The sequence below is a fragment of the Hevea brasiliensis genome, chromosome 2, assembly GCF_030052815.1.
Source record: "Hevea brasiliensis isolate MT/VB/25A 57/8 chromosome 2, ASM3005281v1, whole genome shotgun sequence".
Classification (NCBI taxonomy): Eukaryota; Viridiplantae; Streptophyta; class Magnoliopsida; order Malpighiales; family Euphorbiaceae; genus Hevea; species Hevea brasiliensis.
Window position 1 is genome coordinate 95,062,854 of NC_079494.1, and position 27,383 is coordinate 95,090,236.

General features: G+C 30.5%; 2 protein-coding genes across 2 annotated transcripts; both read left to right on the forward strand.

Annotated features, from left to right (window-relative positions):
• The first annotated feature begins 7,250 nt into the window (after positions 1-7,250).
• LOC110660042 (COP9 signalosome complex subunit 6a) lies at positions 7,251-21,204 on the forward strand. Its single transcript, XM_021818187.2, has 9 exons — positions 7,251-7,786; positions 7,883-7,971; positions 8,670-8,763; positions 15,283-15,344; positions 15,430-15,508; positions 15,657-15,749; positions 16,326-16,426; positions 20,241-20,296; positions 20,948-21,204. The coding sequence occupies exons 1-9, from the start codon at positions 7,447-7,449 to the stop codon at positions 21,027-21,029; spliced, it is 996 nt and encodes a 331-aa protein (XP_021673879.2). The 5' UTR covers positions 7,251-7,446; the 3' UTR covers positions 21,030-21,204.
• A 2,008-nt stretch (positions 21,205-23,212) lies between these two features.
• On the forward strand, positions 23,213-23,645 carry LOC110660032 (zinc finger A20 and AN1 domain-containing stress-associated protein 5-like). The gene has a single exon (XM_021818176.2). The coding sequence runs from the start codon at positions 23,253-23,255 to the stop codon at positions 23,643-23,645; it is 393 nt and encodes a 130-aa protein (XP_021673868.2). The 5' UTR covers positions 23,213-23,252.
• Positions 23,646-27,383: the final 3,738 nt, after the last annotated feature.

Consider the following 27,383-nt stretch of genomic DNA (forward strand, 5'->3'; position numbering starts at 1 on the left):
AATTGTGTCATTTAGTGCCTATTTTCATTCCCAATTGGTCTCATACCAATTGGACTTGTAAAATTCCATTTTTGGTCCCTCAAAGTTGACTTTTGGTCATAGTGTATACCCAATCTGAATTTGGCTTTAATTCAAACACCTCTAACACACTTAATTAGGTCACAAATGACCATTTCTCACTTCACATTAGGTCAAAGACACCATTTACAAGTTTCTCACATTTTTGGTCTCTAAACGCTAATGTCCAAAACCCTAAGTTTGTCCAATCTTCACAATTCATGTAATCTAATTATACAATTCACATATCTAACATCTATTCACCAAGATTTCATGTTTAACCTAACTAAATACCATCAAAACCTTAGGGTTCCATGGCTGCCACATTCTCTCTTCCCTTATTTAAGCATGATTTCCTTTATTTCTAATTCAATTTCACCACACATAAACTTAAATTCATGAATTCAATAAGAATTTAAACTTGAAATTGCACTTACCTCAACTTGAATTTGAATTCTCTAATTTCCCTCTTCTTTTCTTCTTTCTTTGATGACCAAGCTTCTTCTTAAGTGACTAAATCAAGTTTTTGTGAAGCAAGTATGGAAGGATTTGAGGTTTAATGGTAGTTTCAAAGCTTGAAGTAAGTTTTAATGGAGATTTGCAATGGTGAGGGAGAGAGAAGGATGGAGGTGGCAACTTTGGGAGAGAAGACCAATTGATTTTTTTTTTCTTTTCCTTTCTTTTTTTTTTTATGTCTTATGAAAGACCACAATTCATTTTAATTAATTTATAAATTATGGGATTTATGGCATCATGCATGATGTCATATCCCTACACCTTTTTAACTTTTTCATTTTCTTTTTTTTTTTCTATTAGTTCTTTAATTTAATTCTCGATCCCGAAGTTTTCTTTTCTCTGCTTTTATTTGACAGTTAGGTCAGGAGTCAGCTCTCGGGGTCAATTGACTAAATTACCCCTCGCCGGTTCATCCCGGTTTGCAATTAATTCCATATTTTTTCCGACTCCCTGACCTAATTATTTGACTGGCTTAACAGTTCTTTTTCATGATTTTCTCTTTTCCACTGTGTTCGTAATGGTACTAAAGACCGCAGCGTCACATTTTATGGTTCGAAATTTGAGTTTAAATTGACTTCGCAGTCGTTCCCGAGAAAGTCACTCATCGCTGTGACTCTCGGCTCGTTTAACTTTTTGTGTTCTGTTTTTCTTGTTTATACTTAACTAATTGGACATTACTAATTATTTGTGTTTATGGTTCATCTAGTTGTCTTAAATATGATTCTAATCTCCTTAATTGTCCGGACCGACTCCGATCACTGGAACAGTGAAATATACCAGACTATGCAAACAGGGGTGTTACATTTATAGTAAATACTTCAATATATTATGATTATATATCTTTTAAAAGTATGTATTTTAAAAGTATTTATTGTTAATGTTATATCATTATATAACTAACTTTTTCTTTTTATTTTGTTAGAAAATATTGATGAAAAACCAATTAAGTACCGTTGTGAAGGCTATTTTAAATTTTCTCCTTACAGAACATATGAAAATGGGAGCTTGAAGGACAAAACATAATTTTGATGTTGATTTCATTTCATACTTTGATATAACGTATGATTTGAAGAAGAATTACAGATTTGATATTTTCAAAGGAGATAAATTTTACTATTTAAAATCAGAAAATGTTCTTAGTGATCGTGATGATCTAGTAGAAATTAAAGATGATGGATATGTGAGAACCACGCTTGACAGTTATTAGAAGTGCCATTAGAGACCTATTGATATATATAGTTTATCCAAAAATGATGATATTGTTTCTAGAGAAAATAATGATTTGCTTCCAATTTCAAATGGTCATCGGTTAGATGGTGGACTTCAAAAAGCACCAGGTCACAAAATTTAATTTTTCTTTTTTATTCTTAGTTAATAGTTAATTTATGATATTATTTTAGTTAATTGATACTTTTTAAATATTTTTTTTTTTGCATTTCTATTTATTTTTTGTAAGTTCTAATGTGGTTAAAAGAAAGACAAGAGAGCAACACGTTGCTTGAAGATCTTTGGATTAGATAATAGACAAACAGTTAGAAGTAGATCATGCTGTCCTTTACAAATAAAACAATATCATGCTGTCCATTACAAATAAAACAATGGAAAGAAATCAGTGAAGATACAATTGAGCATATGTGGCGTACTATCTTGGTAAGATAAATAAGTGATTAAAATTATTTTTAGTGAAATTTATTAATAAATTATGATTTTTTGTTAATGTTTGTAGATACATTTGTATTATGACTCATAATTTTTTTCTTAAATTTTTATGAAAAATTTACTTTTTAATATTTTGATGAAAGGAATGGTGCTATTATTGGTCATATGAGTGCCTTATATAGGGATTGTAAGCATAAATTGGAAAAAAAAAAGTACTTTGAATCAAAAGCAACTTATCAACTTTGCTTATGAAATAAGCCTAAGCATGTTGATGTAGATGATTGGAAGTATTTGGTTAATCTTTGGATTGAGGCGACATTTCAAGTGTTAATCTTATTATATTTAGTTGGTTAGAACTATATTATTATTTCATAAATTAATTTTTTATTTAAATTTTAACTATGTTGTATAATTCTTTCTTGGTTATGAAACAGAGCAGTATGAAAAAGTAAGACAAATAGATCAAAATGCTCGCCTCCATACACAGAAATGAAAAGTTATGCACGACTTAGATATCAAATGGTATGTATTTTATTTTTGAAATTTAGATCCATTTAATTTCCTTACAAATTTTATTATTAAAAATCTTTATCTTAATAGACAAAAGCAAATGGAAAGTCGCCTTCCCATGTTGAAGTTTTTATTGAGTCTTAAAAGAGAAAAAAAAAAAGACAAAGAAGTCGATCCAGTATCACAAGATGCCATTGTAATGTTCTTACTTTCTTGTTATGCATTTGTGTATATATATAATGCTAATTGGTGTGTTTGCTATTATTATTACTTTCTTTGGTCAAAAGTAATGAGAAGAATGACAAATTTCATTGAATGGTGATGATATGTTTGCAAATGTCCTTGGACTTGAAAAAAATGATTATGTTGGTGCTTATAGTCCTAGAAAAAATATGAATGAATATCTCGATGCTAGACCAACAAAAGCAGAACTTCTTAAACAAGTTGAAGCTACTAGAAAAGAAGCAAATGAGCATGTGGAGCAAGTTAAAACAAGAAGCAAGTGAGAAAGTAAATGATGTAAAGAACCAAATGAACGAGCAACTAACAAAAATGAATATGAAATGGAAAGAGAAGTTATTATGATTCTTTTCACAAATAACAAACAATATTCAACAAGTAGTCAAGATCATTCAATTGCATCGGCAAGTAATTAAGCAAATAAGCTCATATTTTATTTATTGGCCCATATTTTATTTATTTGTTTATATTATGAACATAACTTTCATTGAAAATTTATGTCAATTATATTTTTATATATGAGTTCTATGATAAATGCTAGATTTACGAGTAGAATGGTTGTAGGTGATGACATTTATAAGAGTTAATAAAGAACAATTAATATAAGCTATGAGATATAAAATTTATTACTTAATTCAATGTGATGGATCTTAGTGAAGGAGTCTTCAGTGTTTACTATTAGTTATTAAAATAGTTGCAAGGTGCATTTGTAGCATGAGATATGGGTATTTGCTTTGCCTCTATTTATTTTAGTGTTTTAAAAATTAATTTCAACTTTATGGTTCTTTGATTTTAGTCCTTTTGCCTTCTTCATGCTATTATTGTTGTTTTACTTATTATTTAGTTTCTTTAGAGGGTTTTTGTTTTGCTTCTTATTTTTAGTCATTACTATTTTTTTATTTTTATTAAAATAATTTATTAAATAATTCTTTTACAATTTTTTAATTTTTTATTGCAGTTCATTGAGAGTTCTTAAGATAGCCGAATGGGAGCTTGCTATGTATGTGAAGAAGCTTGCTATGCTATAGTTCGAAGATCAAAAAAAATAATTTTTATTAGAATTTTTCTTTATTTTATTGCTTTTTTTTTCCTTATTAGTTGGAATAAATTAATTGATTTTTTTTTTCACATGTTTTTAGTTTTATTTCTTATATTAATCTATATATTTGAACTGAATGTCTTGTTCTTTACTTTATTTGCTTTTAACTCCTTACATATTATATGACATACATTGTACTATGTTAAAATTAAAACATTTAGTCATAACTTTTTCACATATGAAATTAATTATTTAATTATTTATTATAAATCCACTATTACTTATAGATAATACCATAAAACAATTCTCTACAAATTTTGTGCTTGTAGCTAAATATTTAAATTATTTTCTATATCATCAATTTTATGTATATGGCTAATGGTTTTAGCTACCATGATTTTTTAAAAAGTGAAAATTCAATATCTTTTAGAAAATCATCCAATTTCGTGGCAAAAACTTTTAATATTTTGTTATAAACTTTTTAAAGTTTGAAGCTAAACATGAATGTACTAGCTACACCTAATATTTATTTGAGGCAAAAAAAATTATTGTTATGAATTTATTATTTGTGACAAGTAATTTTAATTTTTAGCTATAGTTTTACTAAATTACAGCTAAATGTACAAATACTTGCCACTTCATTATGTTTGTGGTAAGATATTCTATTATTTAGTTACAACAATAATAGGCATAGTTAAAATATACAAATGGCTATAAGTTTTCATTTTCGTGGCTAACATTTTACTGTAAATTTTTATTTTCATGACAAGAGATTTTAACGTTTTAGTTACATTGCAATAAAATTTAAAGAAAATAATAATTTAAATCATAAATATTAAGGTAGTATTATAAATAACAATGATAGTTAAAAAATAATATAAATAATTTTTAAATATTATATTTAATTACAAAATACCTTAATTTTTTTAAAATTAAATTTTTTAAAAAATAATAATTTAAACCATAAATATTAAGATAGTATTGTAAATAACAATAATAATTAAAAGAGAAATAAAAAAATTAAATAATAGTTAGTATAAAAAAAATATTTATGATTGAATATGAGATCACAAATTAATGACTAATTTTCTTTAAACTAATGATCATCAATCACCTATTATTATTATTATTATTATTATTATTATTATTATTATTATTATTATTATTATTATAGAGGGTAATATGTGTCAAATAATATTTTTACATAAATAAGTTTATAAAAAAATAATAAAAAAATTTTAAATATTATATTTAATCATAAAAAGTCTTAATTTTTTAAAATTAAATTTAAAAAAATAATAATTTAAATCATAAATATTAAGGTACTATTATAAATAATAATGATAATTGAAAAAGAAATAAAAAAATAAATAATAATTAGTATTTATAAAATAATATAAATAATTTTTTAATATTACATTTAATTATAAAATGTCTTAATTTTTAAAAATTAAATTTTTAAAAAAATAATAATTTAAATTGTAAATGTTAAGGTTGTATTATAAATAATAATAAAAATTAAAAGAGAAATAAAAAAATAATAATTAATATAAATGAGAGTATTTATAAAAGGTGACAGATAACAAACTTTCAAAAAAAAGTGTCATACGTCATTTTCTTGAAAATATTTTTTATTTTATATATATATACACACACACGCGTGCAAAAGCACGTGGATTTATTAATATATAATTTTTAGCATTTAAATTATTAATATATTTATAGAAGAAATGTAAATTTAATATTACCCAAATTATTAAAAAGTATATCTATAAAATGAATTAAAAATATATAAAATGTTAATGAAATAATTATTAGCATAAACTTTCATTAATATTCTAAATAATTATAAAAAATATTATAAATAAAAAGCAAAATAAAAATTGATAAATATATTTTCATTTAAAAAATTGAAATCAATTTATTTTAAATATAATAATTTTATTATTTTTTATTTATAACATATTGATTTAAAAATTTTAAGAGTTGAATAAGTAATAAAATAATATTTTCGAGTACAATAATATAAGATTAATAATATCATATAAAATTAATTGTATATAAATAGATTCAACATATGAGATATTTAAGGAGATAACATTATAATAATAATATAAAAATTTCTCTAGAAAAGTCAAAATAAGTTAAAAATGAAAATAATAATACAAGATATGTATTTATTATTTAATCAATATTAAATAAATTGTACTAATTAAATTTTTTATTAAAAAATATTTCATTAATTAAAAATAAAATATAAATCAATATATTATATTTGGCAAAAAGATTGTTTTTAAGCCTTGATAATTATATATAGAGTTAAATAATTCCTTATTAATTTAGTTGATTTATTTAAGACATTGGCAATTACTTTTAAAGTCAAACAAGTTCTTGTATATCTATTTAAACCCTTGAGAATTATTATTTTAGTCAAATAAATTCTTATTAAGTTAGTTGATCATTTAAACCCTTGACAATTATTTTTGAATTAAAACTTAAAAATTTAGATTAAAGAGGCTAAATTTTTATTACATGATTTATATGTAATAGACGAACGTTTAGCTGATATCCATTTTTGTTATATTAGCTAAGAGTTAAACTCTCTATTACTCTTTCTCTTTCTCTTTGCAACTTAATTCTATCAATATAAATCAAATTATTGAATTATTGCCATTCAAATTCAATTCTGCATGTCCCTTACGAGATATAAAAGAGAAGTTTTAGGCATTATATGATCTAGTGACACTGAGCATACTAGACTCACGTTCAATAAAGAACACAAAGTGTCGAGTATGGTCTTGTAAAAGTAAATTTTTTATTTATAAGGGGTTTAAATGGATCAATTAAATTGACAATGACTTATTTAACTTTAAAAGTAATTATTAAGAGCTTAAAAGAATAAATTAAATTGATAAAAATTTATTTGACCGTAAGAGTAATTATCAGATATTTAAAAGAATTATTTAAATTAATAAAAATTTATTTAACTTTAAAAATAATTATCAAAGACTTAAAAGAAGCTTTTTGCCATTATATTTTTACACAAACACAATTAAAAAAAATTAAAATATAATAAAATTTTAAATAACACATTTAATTGCAGAAGCCTTGAATTTAGACAATTAGTTATAAAAAAAATAATTATTTAATTTATTATAAAAACTAAGATATTATTGAAAATAATAATAATAATACTTAAAAAAAATATATAAAAGAATTAAATAAGAATTAAACACTCTTGTCTCCGGTCAGATTCACTTTCATTTCCTTGTTTAAAAGTATCCAAACAAAGGGTAGAACTCCCAAAATCCCTGCATCTGTTTCTCCTGCAAGTATAGCGTTCAATTTCACGGGGAGACTGTCACTGACCGTGCTTCCGATTGGACAGTAGGGATCCGGGGAAATTAAAGCCAAGGAAAACAAAAATGTCCTCATCGTCGAGCAGTGGTTTAACATTCAAGCTACACCCACTTGTCATAGTTAACATCTCCGATCACTATACGCGGGTCAAATCTCAGATGAACCCTCCCGTTACCTCCACCGCCACCACCTCCTCCTCTAGTACTACTACTAACAACAGCAACGGCTCCGGCGATGGTGGTGTCACTGCTGTTTCAGCTGCAGCACCGCCACCCAGAGTGTACGGATGCGTTATAGGAGTGCAGAGGGGACGCATCGTTGAGATCTTCAACAGTTTTGAGCTTCTTTATGATCCCGTCACCCACTCCCTAGACCGAGCTTTCCTTGAGAAGAAACAAGAGCTCTGTAATTTTCCTCTATACTTTGGGATTCTTAATTTATTTTATTGTGGTTTAGTAGTTCCTAGGGTTATTTAATTGAAAATTTGTGTTTGGATTTCAGATAAGAAGGTTTTCCCCCACTTTTACATACTGGGATGGTATTCAACGGGTAGTGACGCTGAGGAATTCGATATGCATATTCACAAGGCTGTATGTTTCCAATGCTCTTTTTCCTCAAGCATGCCTTTTGTTGTTTTCGCAGTCATTTACTCTTGTAATTGAAATTTCATCGTAGTGAGGTTAGATAATTCATAAAAATGGTAATATTAGATATATGGTGATGCCAGAGAGAAGACTTGCACTGCTTGGTACTGCATTTGTATGTAATAATGTGTTACTTATTTGAAGGCAATGGAAAAATAGAAAATTTAACTTTATTATTTTTGGTTGGGAAGTTTAGAATATATTTGCAATTGGGATTAGGAGCAATTGGCGTAGTTTAGGAAATCTTGTCAGATAGCATCATTATAACGACAATTTGTTTTGTGTCAAGGACTTGATAACTGATACTATGATAATTGCATATGGTTCTTTGGCTTCTGAATGCATCTTGTCTTAAATTTCAGAATCTCTCAATGCCGATAGGTTGTGCATTGTTAGTGATGTGTACAAAATGAGTTAACTAATCTTAAATGTGTTCCACCTTATTGTGGGAAATTGTTTTGCTATTTTGGAGGACATATCCATATAAATATGTTATTTTGTCTGTGACTGTGTTATATTGATTTTCTTTCTTTACTTTGTTCTGGTATATTCTTGGCATCTTGATGCATTCATCTGCAGTTGATAATTTTCAACGGATGCATTTTTATTTGTCAGTAAATTGTAACAACTGTTTTCTGTAACAGTTGATGGATATTAATGAAAGCCCTGTTTATGTTCTACTTAATCCTTTAATCAATCCGGCCCAGAAGGATCTGCCTGTGACTATATATGAAAGTGGTAGGTAATTTTTGTTACTGTTGCTTCTTTTTATGTAATACTATTTATACAGCAGTGAAGCTACTTGCATACTGATTATATGAATTTTCTATTGATGGTGCTGCTGTTTAACTCTTTGTTATATTATTCAATGATTCAATGGCACAAATTGTGTTCTGCCACTGCAATAGTCATGCATAATTGTTATCTTAAGCTAAAGTGTGAGATTTTATCAATGTTATCTATCTCCTTCCTTCTTTCCCTCTTGTAGTGGATGTAACATTGTAACATCTGTCTTTTATTTCTATACACTTCATTTGGATGCATCGATAGGAAGGGATAGGAAAGGAAAGTGCAAAAAGATAATAGATATCTGTTGTTTGGGAGTTTAATGAGGTTAGGAAAGAAAGGATAAGAAATTATTAGTTATCCTTTGAAACTGTAGTACTGTTCTCTCGTATTCCATGCATTAAGGACTGTCATTTCTTTTCCTATTCAAGAAGAACTCCCAAACATAGTGATAGTGATTATTCAATCTAAAAGTTGATTTTTTAGTTGGGGGCATAACAATAGTTTTTAAATTGTATCATGGCTGCTCACATGGAAGCACAGCTGGTTTGAAAGTGCAAATGAAGCATAATATGGCTAATTACTTTGTGCTAGAATATAATTACAAGCATATGGGACCGAAAATTCAAATATGGACTAGTAGGGTCAGAGAGTCTAAAACCAATGTCTTTTGAACAAAGTTTATATACTCATTAATATTTTAGTTGGTATATTTAGTGTTGCGCTTTATAATTTTTCATGACCAAACTGTGCCATTTCCAAATCTATAGTTTTGAAAATCATGTACTACTGAGAGGTATTGCTCATTATAATTGAATGCAGGCCTAACTACCCAAAAAAAAAAAAAAAAATCCTTTATGTGGTTTTTAAAATTTTACCAAACCTTCTAATTTTGGCAATTTTAGCCTGATATAACAATTTAGATGCAATGGTCAAAATTGAAATATGAAGTCTTCTACATAGATTTAAATCGCGATCGTGGCCACGTTTGTGGTCATGGTTGTGAGTAACCGAAATAGGCCTATAATGGCTGTAACGTAACGGTAACAACTTATTGCTACGCATTTTTTTTTTTTCTGAAAAATTTTCAAGTTCATGAAATTAATATATATTTCAAGATATAATTAAAATTAAGATGCATAATTAAATAATAAGTATGAATACATTAAATAATGATAGTTAATCCATCATTCTTGGACATCATTAATATTAATTAATATAAAGCTAAAATAACTTTGCCAATAGTAAAGAGTTAACCTTATAACTATGTAGATTGAGCAAACTAATCTTTCATACTATAAATTTAATAACAAACCTAGCATAAATATAATTTTCTTCAACAAAAAAGCAAAAAATAGTAAAAAAAAAAAAAACTCACCTTTTGCAAGAAACAAATGTGTAGAGCTGGAAAGATTGTTAATGATAACTCAAGAGAGGAGTAAAAGATCTATAAAAAGTTAGAAAAGTTTATATGGGAAATTTGAGAGAATGAGAGACAACATCTAAAAGCACTCAAGACTAATAAAAAACGATGAGAAATAGTTGTTACCCCCATTTGACTTAAAATAATGAGATAATGGACCATTACCGTTACTTAACGGTAAATAACGGTATTACCATTAAGTAATGGGTGTAAGGGCCGTTATAGGAGCAAATTTTCTTATGCCTTTAAATAATGATGCCACAGTTAATTGGAGGGCAAAAAAACATGTAAATATCGTATGTTATGTAACATAATGGCCTTTATTTTAAAACCATGGTCTTCTATTATTAATTGATATTAAAAAAATTTAATGTTTTCCTCCTTGATGTTTGTCCCTTAAACATCAACTTGCCAATTTAATCCTTCTGTACTTGAAAGCTTCTTTAGGAATTGTGTAGGTTTAAGTATTTTGTTGCAGACTACTAAGCTTAAATTGAGGAAAGATGGGATTCATGGTATTGGTAAAAATGGAAATCCTGGACTGTGAAGCAGGGAAACTCCAATCAATGGGGTTTCCCCATTTGGCAAACGTTTTCGAGACGAAAATAGCAAGACGCGCCCATGACATGTTTGGGGGCCGTGTTTGGAAAAATCAAAAGATGGAAAAGCAATTTCGATATTTCCAACGGCCGGAGATGGCTTTTAGCAAATGGTTAGCGTTTGTTAATACTCCCTGCAAAATCCATCATGAAGTTGCCTAAAGCCACCGTTAATCCCATCTTTTCTCGTGCTTCAGCTTGCTGGATCGATCAACTGCTTCACTGGCATCGTAAAGTGGTCTGAGTTTCATCGGTGATGTTCAGGTAGAGGAGTTGACAAGGAGAGGAAGACATGGGAGAGAAAAGGGTGGTTCTATGTACTTTTTTGAATTTTTATTGGTCCTTAGTTTGTTTCTTTTTTAATTTCTTTTCTTTTCTTATTCTTTTTATTTTCAAAACTCTACCTAAATAGTTTACGCTTAGCCGGTCCCAAGCCTAGATAAAGAAGGAGGGTTGCGGTAGGTGACAACTAGCGTAAAAATTTCGTCACACCTTATGATATGGATTCAAATGATATAAACGTTGGGGAGTCCTCTACTTACGACGCGCTACATTGGAGCCCGGATGTAGTGAGAAATACGCAAGGGTGTAGGGTGTTCACCGAACGCAACGCACCATGTCGGCGCCCGGGTATTGTGTTAAGTAAGGGTTCCCACATAATGGACGGGTGTGGGTAAAGAAGTTAGTCCATAGGATAGATAGTAGAACAGATAGTGGAACAAATAGTGGAATAGAACACGAGATAGAGATAGAAAACAACAGAAGATATCATAGAAGGAGACCAATTAGGAAGGAACAGGATAGGAGGAGGATCAGGGTTGGTACTTGGAATGTTGGATCTCTTACAGGAAAATTAATGGAGCTTGTGGATACCTTGGAAAGGAGAAGGGTGAATATTGTTTGCATTCAGGAGACTAAATGGGTAGGAGAGAAAAGCAAGGAAGTGGGTAATTTAGGGTACAAACTGTGGGTTACCAGAAAGGAGAGAAATAAGAACGGAGTGGGCATAATCATAGATAGGATATTGAAAGACGCTGTAATAGCTGTGAAAAGAGTAGGAGATAGAATTATACTAGTAAAGCTAGTACTAGAAGGAAAAACAATAAATGTAATTAGTGTTTATGCCCCACAAATAGAACTAGATAGTGAGAGTAAACAAATGTTTTGGGAAGATATGGATGATTTAATGTAAAGCATACCGAATGAAGAGAATGTTTTCATTGGTGGAGATTTGAATGGACATGTAAGAAGTGATAGGTAAAGTTATAAGAATGTTCATGGAGGTTTTGGTTTTGACAGTCGAAATGAGGAGGGAAAAATTATCTTGGATTTTGCTATGGCATACGATTTAATACTAGCAAATACCTACTCTATAAAAAGAGAGTCACATTTAGTGACTTTCAAAAGTGGGCAACATAGAAGCCAAATCGACTTCCTCTTAACCAAGAAGACAAATAAAGCTCTATGCAAGGATTTCAAGGTCATTCTAGGAAAAGTTTTAACAAGTCAACATCGGTTAGTAGTACTGGATGTCAAGTTTAGAAACAATTCAAGTAAGGTTAGAAGAAATAGTATAGCTCGAACAAAGTGGTGGGAGTTCAAAGGAGTAAAGCAAGTGAAGTTCAAAAATGAGCTTCTCGAGTCCGAAGCATTGAAGCTGGATATGGAGGCCAATGATATGTGGATACAGATGGCATCAAAAATTAGAGAAGAGAAGTAGCTAGAAAAGTGCTTGGAGAGTCTAAAGGACATGGACCACCCTCAAAAGAGAGATGGTGGTGGAATGAGGAAGTACAAAAGGCAGTGAAGAGAAAAAGAGAATGGTATAAGAAATTACCTAAATGTGATAATAATGAGGCATATGAACGGTACAAGATAGCAAAGAAAGAGGCAAAAAAGGCAATTAGTCAAGCAAGAGCACAAGTCTTTGGAAAGTTATATGAGAAACTTGGAACTAAAGAAGGGGAGAAAGATATTTATAGATTACTAATGAGGAGAGAAAAGAAATGTCAAGATCTCAATCAAGTTAGGTGCATTAAGGATAAAGAAGGAAAAGTGTTGGTGAAAGATGAGGACATTAAAAAAAGATGGAGAAATTATTTTAATAATCTTTTTAATAATAGTCAAAATGGTAATAGCGTGAATATAGACTATCGAACAATAGAAAAGAATGTGAATTATACTAGAAGGATTAGATCTTTAGAAGTAAAGAAAGCACTTAAGAGAATGAAAGTGGGTAAAAGCCTATGTATTCCGATGGAATACCAATTGAAGTGTGGAAGTGTTTGGGAGATATGGGAGTGGCATTGTTAAGTAAATTATTTAATAAGATTCTAAACTCAAAGAAAATGCTTGATGAATGGAGGAGGAGTATTTTAGTACCTATTTTAAAAAATAAGGGAGACATACAAAGTTGCTCGAATTATAGGGGAATTAAATTCATGAGCCATACTATGAAGTTGTGGGAGAGAGTTGTGGAGCATCGACTACGTCATGATACTTCTATATCTCTCAATCAATTTGACTTCATGTCCAGTCGTTCAACTATGGAAGCGATCTTTCTCATTAGAAGTTTGATGGAGAAATATAGAGATGTGAAGAAAGATCTACACATGATTTTTGTTGATTTGGAGAAGGCTTAGGATAGTGTTCCAAGAGATGTCTTATGAAGTGTGTTAGAACAAATGAGAGTATCTATTAGGTACATACAAGTGTTGAAAGATATATATGAAGGAGCAACTACTATTGTGTGCACAGTGGGAGGGGACACGAGATTTTTAGATCTCAATTGGATTATACCAACGATCAATTATAAGCCCTTACTTTTTTACATTAGTTTTAGATGAATTGACGAAACATATACAAGAGAGTATTCCTTGGTGCATGATGTTTGCGGATGATATTGTTCTGATAGATGAGACGCGAGAAGAAGTCAATAGAAAGCTAGAGCTTTGGAGAAGTACTCTAGAGTTAAAGGGCTTTAAGTTAAGTAGAACGAAAACAGAATACATGCATTGCAAGTTCAGTGAAGGCCAAACTGGTGATAGGGAAGGAGTTAGTTTGGACGGAGTGGTACTGTCCCAAAGTAATCACTTTAAATATCTTGGCTCAGTCCTTTAAGTAGATGGGGGATGTGAGGAGGATGTTAGTCATAGGATTAAAGCCGGATGGTTGAAGTGGAGACGTGCCACGAGAGTTTTATGTGATCGCAAGATTCCCAATAAGTTGAAAGAAAAATTTTACCGTACAGCCATACGACTGGTTATGTTATATGATAGTGAGTGTTGGGCACTGAAGGAGTTGTATGCGTTTAATATAAGAGTTGCAGAGATGAGAATGTTAAGGTTGATGAGTGGCCATACTAGACTAGATAAAGTCCGTAATGAGAGTATTAGAGAAAAGATAGGAGTGGTGCTAATTGAGGATAAGTTGAGAAAAGGGAGATTAAGGTGGTTTGGTCATGTGAAGCGTAGACATACGGAGGCTCCAGTTAGATAAGTAGAGCACATTAGGTTAGAGGATAGAAAGAGAAAAATGGGTAGACCTAAATTGACTTGGAGGAAAGTAATACAACATGACCTATAAACATTACAAATTTCTGAGGATTTAACCCAAAATCGTTTAGAGTGGAGAAAGTGAATCTATATAGCCAACTCCAAATTTTTGGGATAAAGGCTTAGTTGAATTGAGTTGAATATTCTTTTTATTTTCAAAACTTAATAAAATATAATAGTTTAAAACAAAATAACAAGTTCTAGAACAATTGTCCTATCTACTTGTACTATATTCATTCTAAATTTCTTTCTCTATAACCAAGCAAACTAAATTAAACAATACTATTAATATTAACAATAAAAATAAATGATAATGCTAATAATGATAAGTTAAACATTATTTAATTATCAAGATAATAACTTTATTAGTTCTAAATTAAGTCCATATATTTATTTTATTTATGTATTATTTTATTAAATATTTATAAATATACCCCTATATTTTTTATATTTACACATTTCTCCCACATTTTCATTTCTTATATTTTTGAAAATGTTGTTTCCCTGTGTCCATTTCTGTGTTTCCCCGTGTTTGTGAATCCTGGAAAAGTTAAACCAAAGCCTAAGCCGGTTGGACACAATTGCAGCTGAGTTTTTGAATCAGGCTAAAATTGCCAAAATTAAAAGGGTTGGTCAAAATTAGAAAAAAAAAAGCATAAAGGTTTGAATTTTGTGGTTGCCTACCATATATAAATGCAGTGTGGATAATTATAACTTGTAATATTTTATCCTGTTTCAATGAGGCTTGAGGTTGTTAAACATTTTATAATATTATGGGAAGCATTCTTAATAGATCTTTAATTCTATTGTTAGTTCTTATGGTCTTTTTAACTGTGAATTCTACTGTGCTGATAACTTTTCTACACTTTTGGGCGTTGATTGTTACAACTTATAGAGCTACATGTCATAGATGGCATTCCACAGCTTATCTTTGTTCGTTCAAGTTACACAATTGAGGTTAGTCATCTTCATTCTTATTTACCCTGTTATACTTTCTGTTGCCAACTAGATTTATTAACTCCTCCCCCCTCTGGATTTAAAGACAGTAGAAGCTGAAAGAATCTCAGTTGATCATGTGGCGCATCTTAAGCCATCTGATGGAGGCTCGGCAGCAACACAATGCAAGTCCCACTCTCTTTATCTATCTATCTATTTATTGATAAACATCATTATACTTTCTTTTTTTTTTTTGAAAGGAAGAAAATGTAGTACTGCAGAAATATTTTTCTTCTATGATACATATTAATGTTACTTGGTTTTTATCTGCAGTGGCTGCTCACCTTACTAGCATACATAGTGCCATCAAAATGTTGAATAGCAGAATTAGGGTGCTTCATCACTATCTTGTTGCAATGCAGAAAGGTATATGCTTTTCTTTTTGATGGAAAGTTCAAATGATTCAATATATAAATTGATTGAGGGGGTTTTATATGCACAGTGAGCTACTTAATTTAAATGATATGAAAACTGCAAGATGTTATCATATCTGATCTCTGAATTTGGAGAAACCCTAGAAGCTACAAGTTACTTCTCTCCTCATTAAAGGGTGCATGGATTTTTTTTCTGGATAGGACTCTGAAACTCAAAAGGCGAATACAGCAATCTGGAGGCATCTTGTTTAAATAGATTTAAATCTTTAAATTCTGATATCACTACTTCTCATCTTTTGATGAGACTAGATCTGTAATTTTCCCCCATCATTAATGTTTAATGGTAAAGGACCTTCAGCTGACATTGCCCAAATCAGTGTCACACTGAACCCTGTTGAAGGGGCATCCAGTTTTAAAATGGAGGATTTGAATGAATGGCCAATATGACAAAAGAAAAGGGGAAAAATAAAAATGAAAGGATTATAATTTTGGAGGTAGATGCATTTGCTTTTGATAATTAGGCGGTGATAGATGTAGAGTTGATATTAATTACATTTGTGATATGCAGGTGAAATTCCTTGTGAGAACTCATTATTAAGACAAGTATCAAGCCTTTTAAGAAGATTGCCAGCCATTGAATCCGAAAAATTTCAAGATGATTTCTTGATGGTGAGTAGTGCTATTTATTACTTATTTTGAGACATTTTGGTAAAGGAATTTCCACAAAACAAAGAAAATAACGGAGAGCTCAAAAACCACTTTATTGATATGAACAGAACAATGAATACAAATCTCATTATCTTTACATCTTCTTATAGAGCTATGGTAACAGGATAAAGAAACAGAATTATTCCCATCCTTGAATCATGCTCAAGCCTCTTTCCATCTGTCCTCTTTCAATTGCTTGCCTTCAGCAGACATATAACAACCTAACTGTTTCACAACCAACAGCTTCTCCTGCCACTTATTATTTCTTTCAATCTTCGATCCACACCGTTTTATTAATTCGCAACACACCATTTTACTCGTCTGCTCATTTTCTTGTATCAATTTGTTACAAATTTTAACCATAATACGAAAGTGGGAATCTGCATATTCTTATGTCCAAAATTTAACTTTTAATCCACAGAACCACTCACTTAAAGAAGTGGTCTATACCACTTGACAAATATGTATCTCATTGTGATGATAGAAAAATTATGTCTGAGAGATTTATTTTAAAAGAATAGTGGCCAAAGGCTCATTTTTGCTCTACAACTATGGGATGCAATGAAATTTCACTCATACTTTAATTGGGCTCAATTAAGCCCTCTTAATACTTGATTTTGTACAATTGAGCCTAGAATTTCCAAATTAAATCATGTGATACATATACAGTAGTTAATGTCCTTCGTGCTTCAGATGCTGTAGATAGAGCATTGGAAAATTCCTAAACAGAAACATTATCAGAAATATCAACCTCTTATACTTCTCCATTTTTATCTCTTGGGTTGATTCTTGGGTGTTTCCTTGAATAATAAGTTTCACAATTTCTCTAACAACTCTCCTTATAGGTCTCAATACCATCTCCATCATCATTATCATCATCATCCATCTCCTTCTTATTCTTCTTCTTCTTCTTCATGCTTGAACGCTTTGGAGTTGGTAGTTTGTTCTCTCATTATTATAATTAGTGCAATGTCTCCCAAAAATTGATTTGAAGTGAGAAGGTTTGATTATAAGTTGCTAGAGAACGTATAATGGTGGAGGGAGCAAGTGTTTCTTGGTTTGGAGGTAAAATTGGGCATGAAAGAACAGCTAGCCAAGGGATTTGGGATTTATACAGTGCTTGATATTTCCATAATGGCTTTTTTTGTTGTTGATTGCATCTAATTCTAGTCCACTGTCTACGAGAGGAAAAGAAAAATAAGAAAGATGCAAAACAAGTATGGCTAACCAACAAATTCCGTAGGGCTGTCATTGCATGCATTCCAACTGTTTGTCAATATGCAAACCCAGTATTTTCGGACAAGAGCACGCTTCCTAACTGTTGATATGCATACCGTTTTTTCCCCCAACAACTGAACCTTGGCCTCACAATTTTCACCTTTCTAAATGGCGCATGTAGCGTGCATCATTAACAATTTGGTTAATTGCTCAATTAGTCATTTTATAAGGATTTGATTTAACCCAATTAGAGTATAGTGGTGAAATTTCATCCCACCCTATAGTTGAAGGGCTAAAGTGAGCTTTTGGCCAAGAATAGAGTCAGCCTATGAGTGAAGGAAATAGGAATTTTGTCCATGTAGAAGGAGTTAGTTTGTTGATTGCAGGAAGAGAGAGATATGATAAGTAGGAAAGGAATGTGTATGATATGTTGGCAGCCAAGCCATTTCTATGACGATTCTCTCTCTCCCTCATGGCAGTGTTATTAAGGCGAAAGGTGACACTAAGGCGATAAGGTACTCTATGGCCTTGGCGAAAGACAAGAGGTGAGGCAAGAGCATTTTCGAAGTAAGGCGCCACACACACACACACACACATATATATACTCCTACCATAAAAATTCATACATTTAAGTAGTTTAATAAGCAACAAAACAATAGAATTAGATTAAGGGGAGCATGATTTTTAATTACAGCTAAATTTCACAACCTACATATGCTCACCAAATGAACAAATTAACAATATCCATATAAATTAAACAATAAATTAACAAGAATAAAGAGTAAAACTAGCAAGAAATTAACAACATATTAGCAAATTAACAATATCCATATAAATTAAAAAACAAATTAACAATTAATTAACAAGAATAAAAAGTAAAAGTAACAAAAAATTAACAAATTAACAATACCTATATGAATTAATTAACAAATTAACAAGAATAAAAAGTATCAGTGCCAAGAAATTAACAATGCCCATGTAAATTAACAATACCCATACAATAGAATTCAAGAAGAGAGATGGAGGAGAAAAAGAGACAAACAAAAGTAAAAAGAAAAAAAAATGTGCAAAACAACATTGCTGTGTTGAGAGAAGAACAGATTGGAGGAGAAGAAAGAGAGGATAGAAGAAGGAGGGGGTGGGGGGGGGGGGGGTGACGGGCGGGGGCGGGAGGGGAGAGAGAGAGAGAGAGAGAGACTCGATTGTTAAGAAAGAGGAGCTGTTGTGAGTGTTTCTCTTTTGCGTGAGGTCTGTGAGTGTTTCTTGTGAGGTAGGCTGGTAGGGTTTAATCTTATTTGGGGTAAAAAACAATTAAAAGGGAAAGAAAAAAAAAATACTGTTTCTTCATAGATGTGTTGCCTTAGTGCCTCAGAGCATGGTTTCAAGTCGCAATTGTGGGTGACGGAAATAGGCTTGCAACAGTCATAACGTTATGGTAATGGCTTTGTGCTGTGCAAATTTTTTTTTTGAAAAATTTGCAAAGTTTATAAAATGACTATATATTGATAGATATAAGTAAAACTAAGATACACAACCATATAATAAGCATAAATAAATCATATAAATGCATTAAATCTATAATGTTTAGACATCATTAGCATTAAACAATTTATAGCTAGAATAGAGATATTTAATGATGATCTTAGCTTAGCAAACAATAAGGGAGAGAATTTGTAGAATAAAGGAGAAATTTTGGGTGAAAAGAATATGAGAAATATAGCAGCTATGGAAGTGAAAATACGCAAACAAAGAAAAGAGAAGTAAAATAACACTTCCATGTGATTGCAGCAGACAGTTACAGTTGCATAACTATAAATAACGGCCGGTACCATTATGTAATGGTCATAATGGCTGTTACACCTGCAACTCCATATTTGCCTGTAAATAATGTTATATAGCGTGATGGGCCCTTCCAAAACTTATAAATAATGGTCGTTATGTTACATAACGGCTGTTATTTGAAACCACGCTTTAGAGCCTCTCGCCTGTGTTGCTGGGGTGCTCGCCTCCTCGAAGCTAAGGCAGGCGGAGGCGCTAGAGGGCCTCGGCTCGCCTGGTGCCTTGGCTCGCCATCTCTCTTGCCTTTAACAACACTGCCTCACGGTATTCACTGTCTACCTACCTTGTACTAGTGTACTCTCAAGTCTCAACTCCGTGGCCAACCAAGCTATAAAACTTTCGGTCAATGCATTACATGTTGACAGTTAAACTAGGAGGCAGTGGCAACTGGTTTCAACAGCATGTGTTCATGATGGTGAGAAATAGCAGTGATCAATAGTGGTGTTGGAGCTTGATATGGGTAATGAATTAATAATGTCTTTGCCTGGTGTCTAACTGATTGCAGTTTCTGACTTCTGAATATGGTGCTTTTGATGATAAATTGTTGTTGTGCAAATGATAACCAATGTCTGGCAATATTTGGTTTATCTAGGGTAAACTTTTTAAGGTTGCTGCTTTGAGATTCATATGTATATTTAATTTGGAGGTGCTGTAACATTAAGATGTCATCGGTCTACTGTGGTTGGATATGATAATTCTATTTATTACTTTTGTGCAGGAATACAATGATACATTATTGATCACATACCTGGCCATGTTTACTAACTGCTCAAGGTACGACACATTTCTCCTTTTGGGGAATTTCTTTATCTTCATGTGTTTCTTTTTGCTATAATTTTTTTTTTTAAATTTTTCGGTGAAATTGATAAGATATGATTTCTTGTTGAAATTGAATAAACAAACAAATTGGCATGATCAAGGAAAAAGAAAAATATAGTGCAAGGAGTGACAATAATTTAAGGAGTGACAATAATTTGATTAATTGCTATACACCATAGAGTGAAGCACTTCAGATCTTGAACTTTCTAATGCAATAATAAACCTTTAACTTTAGAACTTTGCTGAAGTAAAAAATAACAAGTATTGTGATTTCTATTTTGATGTAATAAGATTTTCCTCTGGTGAAATGTGACAATGTTTGTGGTTAAATATGAATGAGCCTGTCTGCTTAATTGCTGGCATAAGTACATTGTTTCATGCTTATAGTAGAAAGGAAAGGGTAAAGAAGGGGTATATGAGTGATGTTGCATATGGTCATGTATATACATCCGAAGTATACATCATATAGATATGATCATGTGAATTATGGCATAATGTTGCTAAAACTGCAATTCCATGGACTTGATCAAAATTAATTCACTCAATATCATCTTTGTCTTTTATCCATGATATAAGCTAACTGTGGCTCCTTTTCATTTTATCCAGCACAATGAATGAGCTAGTTGACAAATTCAACACTGCCTATGACAGGCATAGTCGAAGGGGTGGACGAACTGCTTTTATCTGAAACTTTTTATAGCTCTTGTATGGAAGTAAATGTTGATTTCATAACCATTCAAGGATTAAGTGCTTTCTTTTTTCTTAAATGTGCATAGCACATAGAATCTCAGGAATTATAATTCCTAGAAACTGAACAATTCAAAAAGTAGAAATCGATTGCTTGTGTTTTCTTGCTTTTATTATTTTCACATTGTCCCATTAGATTTGATTGGATTCTTGTAGTAGAAATGCATATTAAAAATGGCCATGATTGTAGATTGTGGTGTTTGTTTCAGGTTTGGCCATTTTATTAGTTATAATTCTCAATTTAAATAGAAATATTGGATGAGATGGAAAAGTTTGGTCCATGTCTAACGTTGTGTAGGCGAAATGTGTTGGATATTGACGAAGACCCTGCTAAATGTTTTGATGATTAAAGTTAAAAAAATAGAAGTTTTAGGGAAGTGCATCAAATTATCAAAGATTAATATGATCTTAAATATATGAACTATTATTTACTGAAAACGTTGTTAGATTGGTAACGTGCATCGCTTGAAAATATATATTTTGTGTTAATCTATGTCTTTTCATTTTTTTACTTTGAAGTTACAATGTTTAGTGTGTTTTCATCGTTTGCCATAATTCTTAAAATTTTGTTGTTTCTTATTGAAATTATGGTTATGTAGTATCACTAGTTAACTAGTGAGAGAAATTTATTATTTCGTCTCTATGTTTTGTCATTATTAACACTTAAAGAGTTTTCATATTTTGGAAATTAAACTATTTAGTTGTTCACTTTTACTTATTTCATATACTTGGAACTTTTTCAGTCCATTTTGCTGTTAGTTATTTTAATATAAGATTTTACTTATTCCCTAGATATTGTAATTATTTACAATTTAATTTCTTAATTTTGTAATTATTTATAATTTCATTCCTTAATTTTATCTCCTTGTAAAGAGAGCTATAGGGACACAAAGAAAAGGGAGAGATGAAGAGATGAAGCTTATGGATGAAATTATAACTAATTGCAAAACTAAGGAACAAAATTATAAATAGTTGCAATATTCAATGATTAAATGGTCATTTATCTTCAAATACCAACGGTAAAATAGATGGAAGGATTTAAGTGTGATGGAAGTGAGAGATTAAATAATTTAATTTCTTAAGTGTAGGTACTCAAATGTTAATAATGGTAAATTTAAGGACTAAATAATAATTTATCTTTATATTTCTTACTCTTGTAATGTTGCAGTATTGGGTTTGTGATCTAGTTCCAGAGCATCTAAATGAATATCAAAGGAGGATTATTAAACAAATTCATTTGTTGGGTTTTTTGGTATCTTGACGATTTGTTTATATTAAAAGAATGGGAATGAAGAGGACGTTTAGAGAGAATCCATAATCTCAATGAAATAAATTTAGAAAAATTTTAATGTCCTTTTACCGAAATAAATTTGCGTAAATACAATTGAAAGAAAAAAAAAATATTTGCCTCTTATGATGAAGAAAACTGCCTCATATGATACAGAAAAAAGCTTGAATACTTATGGTGCAGCGTTTTATCACTCTCAAAAAATTACTCATGAAATAAAAATATTGGATCTCATATTATTGCTGATAATGATCTCATATAATTGTCATGAAATAATAACAGGGTTCGCATGATTATGAATTCGTGATGGAGGCAACCCTGAAGGGTCATAACAAATCTCATCAAATTCAGCAAGTAAACCTCTTTTTTATTATTATTATTATTTTTTTAATTGTCTAAATAAAAATTTCTCTAAATGACCTGTCGTATAAATATTTTTCTTATAAGACATTTAACAAAACTAAACTATCGGATTTTCAATGGAGAGTAGGATTAATTAACTCAATCTTAATATAATATTCAGTAATTAAATATAATATTTAAATAATTACATTATAAATGAGTCCACTCAAGTGTGCACTAGGAAGAATAATAAGTATTCCAAAAGTTTTCGGATAAATATTTGAAGATTCCTCTTTCAAATCCAATTCTCAATGGAATTGGACTTCAAACCCTACAAAGATCAGGAAATCAAACACAAACTCACACCATATATATATATATATATATATATATATATATATATATATATATATATATATATATATATATATACACATGCGCACACACATATTTCCCTCACAACTAAAATATGAAAATCAACATCTTTAGTAACAAGACAGAGAAGAAAGAAAGAAAGAAAGAAAGAAAGAAAGAATGGAGTCAAACCACAACATGGAACCACCACTCTGCGCTAATGACTGTGGCTTCTATGAAACAGTACAGAAGCGGAATTTATGCTCCAAATGTTACAAAGAATACCAAGAGCAAGAAGAGCATGCAATAAAAGCAGTGACTTCTTCCATAGACCAGCTTTCTTTGGTTGCTGAAACTGTTGTAGATTCAAGCGATGAAGCTGCTTCAACAAGCACAAAGAATCGATGCACTAGCTGCAACAAGAGGCTAGGATTAACGGGGTTCAACTGCCGTTGTGGGTATGTGTTCTGCAGGTCGCATAGATACCCTGAAGACCATGCTTGTACTATTGATTTTAAGGGACTTGGCCGTCAGCTTTTAATCAAGCCTGATAAATTGCAAGATAGGATCTAGTTAATTTGCAGCATATGCAGCATATATATATATATATATATATATATATATATATATATATATATATATATGCTGCATATGCTGCAAATTAACTAGATCCTATCTTGCAATTTATCAGGCTTAGGAGAAATTGCTGCTTTTCTTACTTAGCGTCTTGTCCATGGCAATGTGTGGTAGTGTCCAAGGCATAATTTTGCTTCTGTTTTTCTATCTATAGCATTACACATTTCTGAGGATTTAACTTAAAATTGTTTAGAGTGGAGAAAGCGAATCCATATAGCCGACTCCAATTTTTTGGGATAAAGGCTTAGTTGAGTTGAGTTGAGTTTATCTATTTGTAAGCTTAAGATTTAGAACAAATACTTGCCAAGTTTTTTCCATGACTTCTTTAAATTTCTGCTATCAGATGGCTATACTAACACAAAAAATTTATTTTCATTTGTCAAAAGACGTCATAATTGCATCAGGCCACACAGAATTTTTGCAAAATAAAGCAGTTGTAGAATTAATTATACTGAAATTTTGGACAAACTTACAATGTTACCCAATTATCCCTAAGAAGCATTGTTAGGCATGGACAGAATTTGGGTGAAGGCCATTGTCACAATGCTGAAATTTTACTCTCACGTGCTATTACTAAGAGTGTGTATGGTTTTTAGAGGTTTTAGAATTAAATTGAAGAACCATATTAAACTGATCAACACCATAATAATAAATTGAATATATTTTATAAATTTAGGTTGATTTTGGTTCATCATAAAAAACCGAACCGAAATTATATTAAACAAAAATTTAACCTATATATATATATATATATATACTTTTAATTTAATTATATACTTATATGTAATTAAGATCGTATTTTGTCTATAATATATATGAATGTATGAAAGAGGAGAACATTCAGATTTTTAAAAATACCTATAGTAATTTATTATTATAATGAAGGACTAAATTTAATTGGCTAATTAAAACTAAAATTAATTTTAAAATGGGTAGGAATCTCTTTATATTATATTATTTATGATATTAGAAACTTAAAAAAAATTAATTAAACTATAAAATCATTAAAAAAGAAAAAAAAATCTTTTTCCACTAAAATTCTATTTTAAGTTTATATATATATATATATATATATATATATATATAAACAAAAATATTATAGAATTAAAAGTAAAAGAAATAATAATAAAATTGTTTTTGTCTAAGAAGAATTATATATAATTGGCATTTTTTTAATTTACTCTTCTCTTCCTCTTCTCTCCTCTTTTCCTTTTCTCCTTTAAATTTTCTCATTGTTGGCTACTCCATATTAATTTTCTTTATTTTTTCTATAAGCCAAATTCTTTTATTAAATAAGAAAATAAAAAAGAGGAAAAACCAAGTGCGAGGATCCTAGACTAGGTCCATCCAATTACACCCACCTAACAAATAACAATTACACCCAATTGCTTCCCTTCTTTTCCTCTTCTCCTTTAGATTTCCTTGGATGGCCACTGATGAATTTCTCACTGATGGCTATCCCATATTGATTTTCTTTATTTGTTTTGTTTATTTTTCTTATAATCTCATATCTATGTTTGTTTGGAACATATTTGGGTTTATTTAGTCATATATGTATTTGTTTGAAATGGATCTTAGGTTCTTTCTTCAATATTAAGGTCATGCACTCTCCATTAATGGGTCCTCTTTTCTCCTTAATGGGGTTTTGTTTGTTTGTTGTTGCATTTGATGGACTATTTGGCAATTTAAATACAATATAGATCATTAATTTATTTTGATTGAAGACATTGAATCTTCAAGTATGAATAATGATCTTATATCAATAGAGCCTGATAATGTGACTTATTCCTCTAATGATGTTTGGTGGTTTAATCTTTTAAGTGGACCATAGAGGTAGCAAGTTCTTAGAAGGGCAATGTTGCAGAGGTAGCAAGTTCTTGGAAGGGCAATGTTGCAGAAAGTTTATTTGGTCATTTAAAATGCAAAAGGATTAGTTATTATCTTGAAGATTATTCTCCTCTACCCAAATCATCTTTGAACACTGAATGTGACGCCCCTTACTTGTCTACAATGTAGCCGAGCAAGGTATGCAACATTCAACGCCAGAGCACCCTATCTTGTCTTGTCATGTTCATTATTAATTTTAAACTCCTTCTATTCATATTATCTATGTGTGGAATTTTTTTTTCACAATTTATTTTATTGGAGACCCAGACAGAGTTTCCTCCGTTTTATTTGTATATGGCGGGTTCCACTGTTCACCTGTTAAAATCATTTATATCTATTTCACATTTTCATATGTCATCTCATGTTATCTTTACTCATACAATCTCAAAGGAATCATATATATATATATATATATATATATATATATATATATATTTCATTTGTATAAAAATTCATTTACACAATAATTTACAATCCAAAATGATATACAATATTTACTTATGTATAGTAAATAAAATACAAAATCTAATTATATGGGCCCTACCAAAACAAAATACAGAGGTGACTCTCAGATAATGGCAGATCTGGTCAAAACTCTATCAGAGCACTACTACTGTGGCTGGTGGTGGTGGTGGTGGTGGTGGTCTCTAGTACCTATGCAATGGAAAACTAACGTGCTAAGCGAATTGCTAAGTGGTGCATAATTTAAAATAAAACTAACAAAATAATCCAACATAATTAATTTATGTATAATTGCATAAATTTTTGGTCATTTACATATTTATTAGAATTTGGGAATAATTAAATTTATCAGTATATTTTATATTTATTCCTCTCATATTCTGTCTAATTAAATTTATATCAGTATCCTAGTAACATATAACAGATTATAAAGGCTGAATACTCGGGAGTATACTAGTTGGACATTCGTATGCCTATCAAGTATACATCGGTCATGTCAGGCACAAGGCGAGCTGGCAAGCATAAAGCCAGAAGTAATAATAGGCACTATGGCCAACGGGTAGGCATAAAGCCAGTATAATAACCATCTCAGACATATGTTGTCTATCAATGATCATTCATGTGAGCAGTATTGCAATTTATAGTCTTAATTGATATCCAAGCTATATACATAAGTCTAAGTATACTTTGGGCAAATTAGTATTATTAATTACTTTATAAATTTTATGTCAATTTGTAGTGGGAAATGGGTCTCACATACATTTTCATGTAATTTATGCATTTGGTAATTCAAGTAGGTAATTTACATTTTATGTATTAAATAATTTCTTGAACCTTTCTTTAGGTCCAAATTTGGAGTATTGTTTTACCTAGCAAATTGGTCAAGATGTGGCTACTATTTGGCCACACTTCCTTCATGGAAGTTGTCCCTCTATGTCTTGTCTTTATTTTCCTTTTTGAATCATGTCATTTGGAGTTTTAGAACTCAAGTTATGGACATATAACCATAACTAGTTCATTGTCTCTTTCTAGGTCCAGAATTAGGCTGGTTATGAAGTCAATCTTTATCTAATTAATTAGATATGTTACAGCCACTTTTAATGTAACACCCTCCCGGTAACAACTCCGTACATTCTACTGTTCCGGTGACCGGTGTCGGTCCGGACAGCTAGAACGTCTGGAAAAATATTTAAATCAAAGTGAGGGACCATAATTAACTCAAATATTAATAAGAAAAATTTAGGAAAAATTTTAGAAATAAAATACAACCAAGTTAAACGAGCCGGTGCCCAAGCGACGGGTAACCAGAGGGAAGTTGCGGTTCTT